The sequence below is a fragment of the Protopterus annectens genome, chromosome 4.part0, assembly GCF_019279795.1.
Source record: "Protopterus annectens isolate FY-2018-M chromosome 4.part0, PAN1.0, whole genome shotgun sequence".
NCBI classification, from domain to species: Eukaryota; Metazoa; Chordata; order Ceratodontiformes; family Protopteridae; genus Protopterus; species Protopterus annectens.
The window spans coordinates 1,421,184,025-1,421,201,179 of NC_056733.1; the positions used below are offsets into that span (position 1 = coordinate 1,421,184,025).

Below are 17,155 nucleotides of genomic sequence, written 5' to 3' on the forward strand. Positions count from 1 at the left end.
TACCTCAGCACAGACCTCTTGCTATTCCACCTGTTCTAGACATAGTAGATGTATTTTCAGAGTCCAGCCTGTCTCCTGACTCTTTATCCCCTGCACCGGTTAAGCCAGACAGATACTACAGGGTTCCAGATTCCCACAAATTTCTATATAAAAACCCTGCTGCTGACCCAGAAACTATATCTCAGGGTCCCAAAGGGGTCAAGGCTTCCACTGCAAAAAACCCTGTCCCCTCTGATAGGGATTCTAGGGCACTGGACAGCTGGGGGGGGGGGGGAGTTTACACTTCTGCTACCTTGGCTGTAAGGGCTTTAAATTTGGCTGTAAGGGCTTTAAATTGTCAGTTTTATATGCTTAAATATCAGCAATATTTAATGTCACTGCTAAAACAGAAAATGTTGACAAATTCTGAATGTCCAGATAACAAGGAAATGCAGAATTTATTGCATGCAGCCGAACAAGTGGGAAAGCATACTTTGCAATGTGGTTTTGATTCACTGGAGGCCTCTTGCAGGGCCGCTGTTACTGGTACTGTCATTAGAAGGCGGCGTGCTTGGTTAAAGGAACAAAATCTGCCTGATCATGTTAAAGCAAAATTATTGGATGCTCCTTTACAGCATGATACTTTGTTTGGTGTTAAGGCAGAAGAGGTGTTAAAGAAAATGGAGGATAAAGCAAAATCTATGCAGACAGTTAAGGATTTCTTACAGGTACAACCACCAAGATTTAGCAGGAACTGGCCATCAAAGAATTGGTCCTTTCCAGTGTCAGGCCACAAAGAGGCAGATACAGATGCCCTAGAGGCAGATCCCAGCCGCAAGGCTCATACAGGCCTAAACAATGTGGTGCTTCTACCTCCAAAAGCGGAGAAGACAAATCACAGCCATATAGAACAGTCCCAATGACTTTCCTCTGCCAATACCAAGCACTTATCTTTTAGCAGCCCCCTTGGGGGAAAACTAGCACTTTTTTTTTACAAAATTGGCATATAATCACCCAGGACAAATGGGTCTTGGATATAGTGTCCCAGGGCTACAGATTCCACTTTCACTCCTTGCCAAAGGCAAAAGGTATGCCACACCTGCCACAAAATCAATGGGCAGAGGCACAAAAGCAAGTTACATCCCTCGTGGACATGAGGGCCATTCAGTGAGTACCACAGCAAGAGCAGGGACAAGGATTTTACTCGACTATTCCTGGTACCCAGAAAGGACAAAGCCTGGAGACCAGTACTGGACGTGTCTATTCTAAACACTTTTCTGGACGTTCCAAAATTCAGAATGTTGACTCTGCAGCAGCTTCTGCCCATGCTGGGCAAGAATGCTTGGCTTGTAACTTTGGACCTAAAAGAGGCATACATGCATGTCCCAATCAGACAATCTTGCAGACAATATCTCGGATTCATAGCTGGATCAATGCACTACCAATTCTCTGCACTGCCCTTTGGCTTATCTACTGCGCCCAGGGTCTTCACAAAATGCCTGGCACCAGTAATTGCTTTCTGCAGACAAAGGGGAATTCATATATACCCTTACTTGGACGATTGCCTTATTCAAGCAGAGAACAAAGACATTCGACTGAGGCATCTGGCGTTTGTAAAAAGATTACTAATTTGCCTAGGGTACACGGTAAACGAAAAGAAATCAAAACTAGTACCCTCTCAAGAGATATTACTCCTGGGTGCAAGCTTAAATACAACTGCCTAGATGGCTTATCTCATGCCAGACAAACAAAGGCAACTGACTTCTTACTTTGAAATTTTGGCAACAAAGACCCAGTTATCTGCAAGAAAAATTCTGCAGGCTTTGGGCTTCATGGCATCCTGCATTCTACTAATTCCACATGCAAGACTGCATATGAGGAAACTACAATGGTATCTAAAAAGTGTTTGGACTCAACATTGCCACAGCCTGGAAACATTAATTACCCTCATTCCCTGCCTGCAACAGGAGTTTCGATGGTGGGCACAGGCCTGTCACCACAACAAGGGACAGCCATTCACTCTACCCACAGCCAGGCAGACACTAACAACAGATGCATCAGATTATGCCTGGGGGGCCCACGTGGCAGGAAAATGTATTCAGGGAGCATGGCCAGCAAGCCAAATGCATCTTCATATCAATCAAAAAGAGATGCTAGCTGTTCAGAATGCCCTGACAGCCTTCAAGGATCTACTTCATCCAGGACAACTGCTGGTAAAGACGGACAATACTACAGTCATGTGGTACATAAACAAGCAGGGAGGCACACCTTCCTGCCCCCTCTGCAGACAAGCCATGACTTTGTGGAACACAGCATTGACTTATCAAGTACACCTGCAAGCACAATTCCTGCCAGGAAAAGCAAATACTGTGGCAGACGAACTAAGCAGAAATCTCAAGGATCCTCACAAGTGGAAACTAGATCCACAAATCTTCAGCATGATAACAAGGAAATGGGGATGCCCAGACATAGATCTATTTGCCTCCCCGCACAGCTGCCAACTATAGAGATTCTGCACAAGGACTTATCAAAACAAGCATGGAAAGTGGATGCCCTATCATTCAGCTGGAAAGCCCTTACAGTATATGCCTTTCCTCCACTGCCTCTCCTCCCCAAGGTACTCCTAAAGGTCAGACAAGAGAAGCCAAAAATGATACTGATTGCCCCAGACTGGCCACGCCAGCACCGGTACCCAATCCTAAAGAGCTTGTCTCAAGGCCCAGCCTGGACATTACCCCAAATTCCTCATTTGCTGACCCAACAAAAAATCAGATCCTGCACAGCCAACTCAGAACCCTAAATCTGGCTGCATGGCTGATGATGTAACCATTCAGAACTCACCTCTCTCTAAAGCAGTTATGGATGTTATTTTGGAGGCCAGGAGGCCCTGCACCAAAAAATCTTGTACAGAAAAATGGAAGAGATTCTGTGCTTGGAACCAGGCACAAGGAATGGACACGCTTGTACCAAATATTCCTCAGATTTTACAATACCTAACTGAGATGCTGGACCAAAGGCCTATCCTTCTCATCAGTTAAGATCCATTCCTCTGCCATTTCAGCTCATTACAATACGGATCCACCTATTTTTTCACATCCACTGCTAAGGCAGTACCTCAGAGGGGCCAAAAACATAAGACCTCCAAGGAGAGCTTCAACACCTGCATGGGACCTCAACTTTATCTTGGAAAAACTCACACTGCCTCCTTTTGAGCCAGCCAATACAGCTGCCATAAAATACTTATCATGGAAAACAGCTCTGCTCCTCAGCAAGAAGAGTCTCAGAGTTACAGGCACTAATGGCTGTGGAACCTTTTATTATTTTCCATCCGGACAGGGTTTCTCTAAGGACAAACCCAACATTTATGCCTAAGGTAGTGTCCAATGTGGCTCTTAACCAAACCATTCATTTGCCTACCTTTTATCCAAACCCACAGAATAAGGGGCAAAGACTTTTGCATTCTTTGGACATACACAGACAGCTACGCTTCTGCTTGGACAAAACTAAAGCCTTCAGAAAGACTGAGCAGCACTTAGTGGCATATGCTGCAGGATCGCAAGGAAAAGCTATTTCAAAGCAGACTATTTCAAAATGGAGAGGCCACTGCATTTGTTTCTGCTATTCACAACATGGCAAATCAGTGCCTAAGGGCATTAGGCCACATTCAACCAGAGCAGCAGCCACTTCAGCAGCCTTCCTCAGAGGAGTACCAACCAAGGACATTTTGGAAGCTGCAACTTGGACTTCACTGCACACTTTTACAAAGCACTACCACTTACCTCTTTACTCTAAATCCAGAGCAGGCTTCACCACTGCAGTTCTGCAGGGCCTCATAGCCACTCCTAATTCTATCTAGGCCCAGCCACCCAACCTCAGCTTTGGGATTCAACCCAAGTTTAATGACTGCAACAGTGAAACACCTTAGTACAGTTGTGTACCTACCATAAATGTAGATGTTAGAGTGTATTCACTGTTGCAGTCCAGGTTACCCTCCCTCCATCCCCCTTTCATTGCTGGGACTTATCTGTACTTCTCTATTCTATACAACCTATGTGGTGTATTTGCTTGTAGATGAAGGTAATGTTTATGTTAGTGCACGCTTTTTTATGAGGAGAATTTTTAGCCTACCCTTTTGGGGGCACCTGATATCTGGGGCAAGAAAAACTGAAGAAAATGGCATCGGCTGCATCTTTTATACCCCTGGCGCACTGACGTCAGGGAAGAGGCGACAGCAACCGACACTGGACCAGGACTTTGGAATTCAGGCCGACTGCGGGTAGCCTGCCAGCAGGATAACCCAAGTGTAATGACTGCAACAGTGAATACACTCTAACATCTACATTTATGGTAGGTACACAACTGTACTTTCTGCAGTTGATTTCTGTAGTTTCTGCCTACATGCTGTGTGTTACTCTGGGTAACTCATGAGACCAGACAAGTGTTCTGAGGTTATGGTTGCAAAACAAAAAATGCTCTTACCTTATAAGAAAAAAAGAAAAGCAACATTAAATTATTCCAGAGGCTGGTTACCTCTATATGTGCAGATGCCATTATGGCTGAAACACAGAATATGTGGATTGTTTTCTGTTCAGTATACAAGAACTCAAAATATTTGGATTTTGTTCTTCTGAATGTACAAGTTACCAAATGTGTATATATAACTACTGTCTTAGGAGACAGGAAGACAGCTCACATCAGGGAGTGCTGTTGGAACTTTTCAAGATCTGCTTGGTTAGGGTGAGGGTGTTCTTACATAGCAACATCCATCAAGTGTCAGATTTTATTGGCTTATATATTTTTTTTTCATAGGGTTAGTACATCTGATGCAGTCTGCATCCATTTTTAGAGTGTTTTAGGTAGCCGAATAAGAAGGTGTGGATCCAGACGTTAACGTTAACCAATAATCACAAGATCCTCTTAGACAGTTGCATCTCATTCCGTTACTCATTGTAGTGAAATACTGCTAGTCCGTGTGTTAGAATAGGCTCTTGTTACATTGCAAAAACAACGGCTTTTTTTTTTTTTTTTTTTTTCCTGGTGCCTTAAAACCTTTTACATTTAGCAACTGGAAAAGTAGATTTAGTAGTAATTTTAGTAGCATCATTTTTATTTTTAATACTGTAAATAGCTTGACTAATTCCACTCAATTATCCCTTAAGTCATTCATTCTCTGATTATTTGCTTAATCCAGTGCTGGGCTTTGGGGGAGTGAGGGTCTCTTCCAGCACTTAATAAGCACAAAACATGAACATTTGTCCTGGTTAGGGTACTATTCTATCACAGGAGAGTCACTCTTACACTATATCCACACCTGAAGGTAATTTGTGTGGATCACCAGTTCACCTATGGCACAGCTTGCAGATTTAGGAAGAAATAGGATCACCGATAAAATCACGCACACATACACACACACACACACACGCACAGATGATGTACACACTCCACACAGAAGGCATCCTAGACCAGAATCAGACTGGAGAACCAAGTGCTATAAGGCAACACTACAGTGCTAGCCATTGCATGAGTGTGTTACCATTCTTGTTTTCAGCAAAAGGTAATAAAGCACTTGGCTTGCTAGTAGGGTGATGCATTTGGCTGCAGCAGAATGTAAGTTTGTCAAAAAATCATAAAGTTACCATCGTGCTGGATATAGTTTATTCTGCCATGTCCACTGTGTTTCCTGAGTATTAAAGAGTAGGTCTTTGGTCTGTGTGTCAAGAAAAGCAGTAGTAAAGTAAAGGCCACTCGGTGCTGTAGTGGGTAAAATGTTAATATAGGATTTCTTGCAAGAGATGCATTTTCACCTTTAAGTCATTTTTTTTATATATGTTTTGTTTTTCATAGTATGGGTGCAGTAAACTCTCACTTAACTGGAACTCAAGCAACCGGCAAAAAAATATTGAAGTATAGTACAATTTTCATGTGTTGCATTTTGTTTTCCCCCTGCAGAAACATACCTTACGTTTTTAGAGTTTGAGTCTTAAAAGGGAAGATGAGAATAAATTCCTTCTCTCCCCAACCTAAGAACAAGTCAAACCAAACAAGTGTTAGTGTCCAGTAGTAGTCAGGCCTATTTTTAATAGTAACTCTGAAGCAACCAGAAACTATGGGTGCCGGTTAACTAAGCGTTTACTGTAGTATGCACATGACTTTTGCTAAGTGCATGCTTTTAAAGTGGAATACTGTATATATTGAACATTTGTTTTGTCAACTCATAAGCAGAGAATTAAAGTGGCTGTAAATTGTATTAAAATATTCCCCTTGCCAGCTCTGTAGTGTAGAGGTATAAAGTCTTGACTGTGCGTTAGAATACCCAAGTTTATATAGCAGTTGGGATGCCTGTAGGTGCTGGCTAGGGAGGATGAGAGTAAGCGGTCACTGTCCGCTCACCCATCTTGGAGCGAGGTGGCTTTGGCTCGCCAAAAGAGTGAGCTGTGGGTATTGCCCAGTGGAATTTAAGCTTGCAGAGACTGTGCTGTCAAGCACCACAGAAACCATGGGTAATGGGCAGAGATGCAGATCTCCTCGGGATTCTTCTGTGGTGAAGTTTCTAACAGCCACCAGAGAGAGAAGTTGTCTTCCATCACCCCCTCCCTAGACCAGCAAGCTGGCCCACTCCCTATCACATGACTCTCTCAGAGGAATGGAAAAGCTTATTGGGTTTGCCAGACTGGAACAAATGGGCTACAAGGCTATCATCTAGCCTGGGCCTTACTCCCATACCTTCAGAACAGATGGGGCGAGTCTGGTGTCGGTAGTGGAGCCACTGGCCAAGGTCCTTGTGGGAGCAAGAAACAAACAAAAAAAATTCCCCTTGAGAAATCAATTCTCTGAAATGCCTGTTATATGCTGAATAGCTAATTTCTCCAACCTTTTTTTAAAGAAAACATGATTTAGTAATGTATCCCAAACAGTTTTTTCTTTTTTTTTTTTTTTTATGAACTTGAGGTAAAATTGCCTTTGGTATGGTAAGTATAAAGGGCAGCTTTTAAATCTAAATTACCACTTTCCATTAGTGACCCATGTCACGGTAGACATAAGCATTATGTGACCGTTATAAAGTTCCATATTGTACAGTTCATCTGAGAATTAATTTTTATTTTTTTTTTTGTTTAATTTTAGATCAAGAGTGCTGACTTCATACGCTGTAAGGAGTTAGTAGATGAATACCTGACTGCTTTTGAACAAGCCAATACAGTATATATTTTTCTCCCAAACCATCAACGTATCCTTGGTCTTCATGGGGGAGAAACAGCCTATGAATTCTCCAGGAGGCAGCATTTTCCAGCTAGTTCTGCTGTCCTGTTCCAAAGAGACAGCCTGACATCAGTTGAGATGTATGGAGAAATGATGGAAGCAGATGAATTCTATGATGGATTTCAGTACCTCTACAATGAAGATGGGCTTCCAGAGCAAGGAAGACTAAATGAGTCTGGCTCATGCAGTGAAGTTGCAAGTTCTGAAGATTCTTCTACCTGCCCACCACTGCAACCTGCAGATATTGATTAGTAGAGTCACATGTAGCCAAGAAAAGGAACAAAATCAAGTCTGTAGCAGTATGCCGCCACCAAAATAATGAAACTGACAGTTGTTTTTTTGTAAAGGTATGACAAAAAGTTTGTAAGTGTGGAACTGAATCTTTTTAATGTTACACAGAATCATTTTAGTTGTTACACTCTTAAGTGTAAGTGTTAACAGTATGTAAACTCCACCTGGTTTTGTGATGCCCGAATGTATTTTAGATGTGTATTTCTATTGGGATTTTAAGGAAGACATCCTCAGCTGAAGCATATGCCGATTCTGCATAGCAGCTGTGCTGCTTGTATTGCTGTGCTGTGACAGTGGAAATCAAGTTACTTTCTGTCAGCACTTTAAAATTTAGTGGTGTGCCATGCATGAAATGTTGCCACAGTGCCCAGGTTGAGATTTCATATAGCCTTTCAGTCATTAGTTTTTAAATGGGAATGTAAACTTTATTATTTATAATACTTGTCTCAAAAGTACTTTTTCCCCAAGACTGTTTGTTTGTTGCACTTCAGTTTTATTCTTGCACTTTACAGTACATTTTTCTTTCCCAGAACTGAGCTATTGTGACTCTTTAGCCTTGTGAAATTTGAACCTGAAAGACCCTGGCCTGAGTCTTTGGTCCTAGCTTTATAGCCTAACTGTCACAGCAGGTTTTAGGGGACATCTACTATTTCAGTTTATCACTTTTTTTTTAACTGCTGCATGGTTTAGACTTTGTAGTTTTGAAAGCAGTATCCTGTTTTTATGGTCATTTCATTGAGAAATACCTTTTTCATATATGTTGAGATCTGAGAATCTGCTTACACGAACTGAGATTAATTGTGTAGTAAATGCTTTGCAAAGGGCTAAACTTTGTTAATGGAGTACTTTGAGAAGCCTAGTTATGTGGCAGTGAGTAGTACTCGTGGTGCTAAAATACTTTCCAGGAGGTTAGCTCCTCTGGAAATTTTAAATGCTGGTTTTGTATGCAGACTTCTTCACTGCTGTGGCATCATGAAGTTCCCAAAAATAAAAGAAAAATAAACAATATTATAGGTTATTCTCGTATGAACGATATATATTTGAGGATCATTCTACTTTGCACGTGACCATATCAGAATTTTACAAAAACTGGTTTATGTTCCCTTTATGTAAGCAGTCAGTTTAGGATATTTTAAGCAATACTGGTGATACCAAGGATCTGGTGCTAACATTCCCTGATCTTTACTCTCTACCCTGTCAAAGTTCTGAAATGTTTTTTTTCTTATTGTCTTCATTATGGCAACAGGTCACTACTTTTATATTACCTTTTATTCAATTTTTTTTATGTGTGGGTACATATATGCTTATGCAGTGGCACTGAATTATCAAGTATTTTAGGGGTGTTTGAAATTTCTGCTGAACTATACTTCACTTTTTGTGTATTTGCTACTGCCAAGAATGATTACTTTCATGTTGTAGTCTGCACAAAGTTCCATGAGACGGTGCCTAAACATTGGGTTAGAAACTGGAAAGTTTTGTAAGGATAACAAAAAATATGTTTCTATTTTCCCCAAATTAATCAGTTAATCTTTATTTTGGGGTACCTTTCAGTAAGCTGAGTGGATAGATAAGGAAAAATAAATGTTGTTTGGCCCTTTCAGTGTTACTATTGTATGGTCAGAGAATTTGTGGTTTTTCATATTTTCCTAAGATGCCTCAACTTTATGCATAATTACATTTTATACTGTACTTCTATATTTGAATAACTGTCTATGTATTTTTAACTTAGTCATATGACTTAAGACCAAATATGTGTGTGATGCATGCCATCTGCCTTTCAGTGCATTTTTTTTTTTTAGAATGTGAATTTGTTGCAGTCAGGAAACATGTAATTTCTGATAGGGAAAGCTCTCTCTCGTCTGATTATGCATTTATTCACATGGTACCAGAAGTTTTCCTAGCAGTCGAGCTGCAGTCTGTTTTTATGCCTACAGGTGATTTTATTGCTTTAGTTGTCTACTGCTGCTTTACAGAGCGATTTCTTTACACGTGGTCAGTATGCATTTTTCAGACTTTATCTACTCAGTCCAGTTTCCCAAATGTCACCTTTTCCCTGACCATGTTTGTTAGTACCTTTTGAGATGAGTTTTGTATATAAATTGCATTTGCTCTTGCAAGGTGCGTCTTTTTTCTCTGTTGTGTGGCTGGAGTATATTTTTTAAGGGTATTGGGGGGGGGTAAAGCCTGTTCCCTTCCCACATGTGGGTATGGAAGACCTTTCCCCCTCCAGAAAACAAGGATTTTTATTTGTGTGGCTTGCTGGTTCATGTGGGTTGTTTCAGATAATTTTATACTTTTCAGTCTGCTTCCATGTGTTGATGCTTCCTAGTGAAAAAAGTTTTCCATGTATTGAAAAGTGAAGTTGATGTATCCATGTCGTAGTCTTCTTGATTGTACCATCAGCTTAACACTACTGCCCTTTCCCGGTGCAGACAAAAAAAATCTAATATTAAAAAGATTGGCAAGGTTAGTAGAAAATTTGCTCATTTCTTCTCTCTCTTTCACTGATATTTTCAGGCTGTGGGAGGGCCTAATGGATTGTGGAAAACTTGGCAAGAAGGACATTGCCTGCAGTACCAAGTATTGTTAGCTGGACAGTTTTCGAGCCTTTTCTGCATTGAGTGGCATCCAGTTGGTGGTTTCAGTGATTCTGATATGACTTTGGCTAAGATTGTAATGGAAATCTTCATTCCTTGACCCATGATCTTCTCTGAGAGTGTCTTTGTATGGTTTTATTATTTATTTAACAGTTGTTAAATGGATAAGTAGACTGTTCTGTGGATGCTTTTCAGTTACAAGGATAAATACGCAAATGTAGGATAGCCACTCAAGCAGCTTTTAGGGGGGGGGGGGGGGCAGGACACGCACGTGCGTGCACAGTGTCTGTAAAACAGAAATGAATATTAAGCCCAGAAGATGTGAAACAGAGATCTTACCAGTGAGCCAACACATTACCCAGATGTCCTTCATGGATGCATCTGCAGTCATAACAGCTGGGTTGTCCTGTCGTCAGGCAGCCCGTCAGTCGGCCGGATTCCAAAGTCCGGGTCCGGCTTCGGCTGATGTCGCTCTTCATCCGACGTCATCTCTGTTGGACTTCGGGTATAAAGGCATCAGCCGACGCCATCTTCCTCAGTCTTTCTTGCCGCGTGGCGCCCGAAGCAGAAGCTGTTCGCAAGTGCCGGTCGGTCGGATCCAGAGATTTTTTCTACCGAATACTACTTCGAAGACTTCTAAAGCTAAGTACCCCGTTGGGGACTCTTTCTTGCCTCAGCCGATGTCAGAAAAAGTTAATAATTGTTTAACCTGTGGGAAACAAATACCTCATAAAGATTTCCATTCTTACTGTCTGCCTTGTTTAGGCCCAGCCCACGACGTAGCAGCCTGTTCGGCCTGTGCTTCCTTCAACCGACGAACGCTTAGGCGCCGGTCGGAGTTTGCAGAGCAGTTTTTCGGTTCTGACTTTGCTTACATTATGTCGTCGGAACCTCCGACTACACTTTCTGCCAAAAACGCAAAGAAAAGACCGACACTCGCGGTCCGCGGTTTCGCTGAAACCACGCTTAAGCAAACCGCGAGTGTCTCGGTTTCGGCGAAACCGAGAAAACTGATCTAGGTACAGCCGAATCTATCTCTACTCTTGAGGCCCCTGCTACAATTCTTGAATCGGCCTCTGAAACGTTACCCACTGACGTATCAGACACCATTCCCCTGGATGTCTCTACCCCAGCACGTGGTGCTGCTAGGCCTCCAGCAGCCATGTCCATTAAGGCCTTCGCCAGGGCTAAAGCAGCCAAGTCTACCAAATCAGTGCCTGTTATACCACCCTCAACCAGGCCCTCTTCTAGTTCTCAAATGCTCACCTTGGCAGAAGATTTGATTTCTTTAATTAGAGGATCTCAACCTCACCCAGACAGGGCCTCTCAGCCCCAGATAAGAGACCTAGGGCAGAGCCCCTGAGCCAGTGTCCTCTGATGATTCTGCAGATGAATCAGACATTACTGACCAGCCAGAGGCCCCTTTCTAATTTTGAGGATTCTGATGCTGAAGAATCCATTCCAGCTGCCTCCTCCAGAAGAATTCTCCTTTGGGGAAACCTTGCATGCCATGCGAGAGCAGTTCCAATGGCAGCAACAAGAATTCTCAGATTCCCGAAAAGACTTAGAACCTTTCTGCACCTTCCACAGCACAGGCCCTTAGCTATACCTCCTGTTCTTTCTGTGGTAGATGACGCTTTTAATGATGTCTGCTCTGCTCCAGACTCATTACCCCCAGCCCCTGCCAAACCAGATAGATTTTACAGGGTGCCTGACACTCATCACCACCTTTACAAGGCCCCCCTTGCAGACCCAGAAACAATATCCCAGGGTCCCAAGGCAGTTGCCGCGACCGTAGCTAAAAACCCTACTCCTTCTGAAAGGGAAGCAAGGGCATTAGACAGATGGGGTAAAAAAGTATACACTTCAGCTACTCTCTCAGCTAGAGCTTTAAACTGCCAGTTTCACATGATACAATACCAAGAGTTTATGCTTGATCAGCTAACTAAAAAATTAACCACTGATGAAGCTCTTGACAAGAAATATGTATTAGAAATGGTAAATAACATACAACAGGTTAGTAACCATTCCTTAAAATGTGGCTATGATGCACTGGAGGCTTCATTTAGATCAGCCATGACTGGCACAGTGATAAGAAGGCATGCATGGCTAAAGGAGCAAGCTCTACCAGATCATGTTAAAGCAAAATTGTTAGATGCTCCTATGGATAAGACAAGTTTGTTTGGTGCACCTGCCCAGCAGGTTATGAAGAAAATGGAAGAAAAGGCAAAATCAGTTCAAACTGTTACAGATTTCCTGCAGGTTCAACCCCAAGGTTTAGCAGGAACTGGCCTGCCAAGAATTGGTCCTTTCCTGACTCCACAAGATTTCAAAGGGGCAGGAATAGACGTTCCAGAGGCAGAAACCAAACCAGAGGAAGTGCCTACAGAGGACGACAGTGGCAAGGTAACAACAGAGGCACAGACACAGCCACTGCCACTACTTCAACACAGCCACAGTGACTTACTCCTAAAACCGCCTACCAGGGAGCAAATAGCAGCCCCACTAGGCGGAAGGTTAACTTTATTTGCAAAGAACTGGCACCACATAACAAAAGACAAGTGGATTCTGCAAATTATACATCAAGGTTACCGATTCCACTTCCACACTATACCAGTCAAAAGAGGAATGCCAAATCTACCTCCAAATCAAAAACAGAAGCTTTACAACAGATAATGGAGTTAGCAAACATGAGAGCTGTGGAAAAGTGCCTGCAGCAGAGCAAGGAAAGGGGTTCTACTCCAGACTGTTCCTAGTTCCAAGAAAGGAAAAAGTTGGAGACCAATTCTCGACCTGTCCACCTTGAATACATACATCATTGTCCCAAAATTCAAAATGCTGACCCTACAGCAACTTCTTCCCATGCTGGGCAAGGAGTGTTGGCTGGTAACTCTAGATCTCAAGGAGGCATACCTGCACGTCCCTATTCGACCAATCTGCAGAAGATACCTCAGATTTCTTGCAGGATCAGAGCACTATCAATTCTCAGCATTGCCTTTTGGCTTATCTACTGCGCCCAGAGTATTCACAAAATGCCTGGCATCAGTAATCGCATATTGCAGACTGCAGGAATTCATATTTACCCATACCTGGACGACTGCCTGCTACAAGGGGACAACAAAAGCAAGTTGACAACAGATTTGCAAAGGGTCATTTACTTGCTACAAGCACTGGGATACACAGTCAATCTACAAAAGTCAAGACTGATACCATCCCAAACAAGGACATTCTTGGGAGCGGAATTGGACACAGTGAGACAAATGGCATTCCTAACTACAGAAAAACAAAAAGAACTCCCTCTTTACTTCTTGTCCCTAACAAAGCTGAACAAATTAACAGCAAGAAAAGTTCTGCAGGCCTTGGGCTTCATGGCATCATGCATAATTTTGGTTCCATTTGCCAGACTACATATGAGAAAACTACAGTGGTACCCACGGAATTTATGGTCCCAACACAGACACAGCCTCGAAACAGAAATCCCACTAATTCCATGCTTAAAACAGGAGTTCCTATGGTGGGCCCAGGCATGCCGGTCCAACCCAGGCCTTCCTTTTCTCAGATGTCAAGCAAGCCAGAGCATTACAACAGATGCTTCAGACCTAGGATGGGGGGCCCACATGCTGGACAAATGCGTGCAAGGATTGTGGACTCAGGATCAACTTCACCTGCACATCAACCTAAAAGAAATGCTGGCTGTAAAACTGGCTATCCAAAAGTTCAGACCATTTCTCAAAGAGGGCCAGCTGTTGATAAGGACAGACAACACCACAGTCATGTGGTACATCAACAAACAGGGAGGCACTCATTCATACCCCTATGCAGAATGACTTTGGAACTGTGGACCCTGGCACTCAGCTACAACATCCAGCTGCAAGCAATATTTGTACCAGGAAAAGAAAATACTCTAGCGGACATCTTAAGCAGGACCACATCAGATGCTCACGAATGGCACCTGCACCCGGACATCTTCAGGACCATTACAAAGAAGTGGGGAATGCCTCAGATAGATCTATTTGCATCTCCTCACAATCACCAACTCAAAAATTCTGCACAAGGACATTTCACCCACTAGCATGGAAAGTGGATTCGCTCTCCTTCAGCTGGAAGGGCCTAACAGTTTATGCATTCCCACCTCTCCCCTTGATACACAAAGTACTCCTAAAAATCAAGGAAGAACATCCAAGGATAATCCTGATAGCTCCAAACTGGCCAAGACAACACTGGTATCCACTACTAAGGAGCTTGTCTCGAACAATATGTGGCCAATACCCTGATGCCTTTGATGCTAACTCAGAACAACTACAGCACCATACATCCAAACCTGAAAACCTTACAACTGACTGCATGGAACATCACATAGCAGCAGCTAATCAAGAACTTTCCCAAAGAGTTAAAGACATTATTCTTGAAGCACGCAGACCTTCAACAAGAAGGAACTACGCTGGAAAATGGAAAAGGTTTGTCAGCTGGAGTTCTGAAAGAGGAAAAGATGTGTCAAACATAGATATGCCTAACATCCTGGAGTATCTGGCGAACTTCTCCATTCAGGCCTGTCCTACTCCTCCATCAAGATACATGCATCAGCTATTTCAGCAGAATACAGCTTTGATCCACCTGTTTTTCACACCCTCTGCTCAGACAATTTCTCAGAGGAATCAAGAATGTAAAACCTCCAAGAAAACCACCATTACCAGCTTGGGACTTAAACTTCGTACTAGAAAAGTTGACACTATCACCCTTTGAGCCAGCAGCAACAGCAGACTTACAACACCTGTCATGGAAAACTGCTTTCCTACTGGCAATTACCTCAGCAAGGAGGGTTTCAGAACTACAGGCCTTAATGGCAGTGCAACCCTTCCTAATCTTCCACCAAGATAGAGTATCCATGAGGACTAATCCAACATTTATGCCTAAGGTGGTATCCAGAGTGTCTTTAAACCAGGCAATCCACCTACCTACCTTCTTTCCCAACCCACAAAACAGAGGGGAAAGAATACTGCATACCTTGGATGTACATAGACAGCTACGCTACTACTTGGACAGAACCAAAAGCAGCAGAAAGACTGACCAACTTTTTGTGGCCTATGCAACAGGAAGAGAGGGAAAAGCTATTTCCAAACAGACAATCTCCAAATGGATAGGAAATTGCATACGATTCTGTTACTCCTTCCATGGAAAACCAATTCCACAGAACATAAGACCTCATTCTACAAGGGCAACAGCCACTACCACAGCCTTCTTACGAGGAGTGGCTACCAAAGACATTATTGAGGCGGCTACTTGGACCTCCGTGCATACATTTGCCAAGCATTATAATTTGCCTCTATATTCCAGATCCCGAGCAGGGTTTGCCACTGCTGTACTGCAAGGGATCCTAAACACACCATAATCTACCTTATCCTCCTCCCCCTAGTTGGCTATGGTATTCTACCCAGCTGTTATGACTGCAGATGCATCCATGAAGGACATAGTACAGTTTTGTACCTACCATAAATGTAGATGTCCGAACTGGATAGCATCTGCAGTCAGGATTACCCTCCCTCCTTCCCCTCTGAGGTACTCCTAGGGTGTTTACCCTCCTAATAGCTAGCTGATGGGGGGGAGTCTTTTATGGTGTATTTGTTTGTATATATGTACATACATGCTTATTTTTGTGGTTACCTCTATCCTTTTGGAAACATTGGCATCTATCCAAAAAATTTTAGCCTTCAGGAGGACTTCTGGCATCTGGGGCAAGAAACACTGAGGAAGATGGCGTCGGCTGATGCCTTTATACCCGAAGTCCAACAGAGATGACGTCGGATGAAGAGCGACATCAGCCGAAGCCGGACCCGGACTTTGGAATCCGGCCGACTGACGGGCTGCCTGACGACAGGACAACCCAGCTGTTATGACTGCAGATGCTATCCAGTTCGGACATCTACATTTATGGTAGGTACAAAACTGTACTTTGTCATTGGTTCAATGACCAATAGCTTGTCTTTTGATGCTTTTCAGCTATGATTTGCTTCCTCCTAGTAGGCACTGTCAGATGTGAAGTTTTTTAACACCTTGAAGTACATATTTTCTGGCAGCAATTTAGCCACCTGCCTGTTAACTTGAATTTGCTGTGTGTCTGTCATAATGCATTGTTTGACAGCTTGCTACAGTATCCTAGGTCTCTTGACAGTTTTGACACTTTATCTATACCATGGGTACTTGATAGGTTTCCCATCTGCCACACTGATGCTATTTCTGTTACTTCTAGACATGCTTTTATTAATATTGGCTTGGACAGCCGCCCAAGTACCTTAAAGCAGATGCAGTCTGTTATGATATCTCAGGGAAAGAAGTGGACAGAGGGGAAATATGGAGAAGTTGGATTTCACAAGGAGCCCAGACTCTGCACACAATTAGTTTTCTTGTTTTAATTTCTCTTAAATGTCTTAGATTTCCAATACCTTGATGGAAATGACCCAGTTCTAAGGGTATGATTAGAGCTTGTAAAATTGGTATTGTTTCAGTCTAATTGCCTCCTCCAGTAATTCATATGGGGTTACATGTGTTAGCAGCATATTTAAGTTTGACTGTAAATTATATTTTATTAGACCTGCTGTTCTTAATGTTATTGGAACTGTGTGGCTATCTTTCTACCCCATAGGTTCCTAGGAAAGTACAAGGCTAGCTGCTCTTGTGGCCATTTAAGCCTAGCCAGTTTCCCTTTTTATTTTCAAATTAACCTATCCCATTTGGTCAGACAGTGAACTTCACCATCCCATTTTCAATAGTTATACATCACCCCTAATGAGAGTAACTGGGGTCATACCATAGATAATTTGAGGTAACCCATGCATGAGATAAAACATTTTAGAACTGCCTCTGTACATTAATAGTACTGGAGGCATTCCCTGGATATATTTTCTATTTCTCATCCAGAGATCCAAGTTGCGCTTGAATGTGGACAGAGTTTAACTTTATGTGGATCTGTTCCAGACCACCGGTATTCCCCACAAAATGCACCTGTCCCTTCAGACCATTCTGTTGATGTTGCA

At 42.7% G+C, this 17,155-nt stretch overlaps 1 protein-coding gene across 1 annotated transcript in view; it reads left to right on the plus strand.

Moving 5' to 3' along the window:
- Window positions 1-9,997, plus strand: part of LOC122799885 (cyclin-I-like) — a 468,895-nt gene extending 458,898 nt beyond the window's left edge. Inside the window, exon 7 of the mRNA XM_044069255.1 lies at window positions 7,102-9,997. Within this exon, the coding sequence (XP_043925190.1) occupies window positions 7,102-7,488 (387 nt within the window). The 3' untranslated portion in view covers window positions 7,489-9,997. The remainder of the gene's footprint in view (window positions 1-7,101) is intronic.
- The last annotated feature ends 7,158 nt before the right edge of the window (window positions 9,998-17,155 follow it).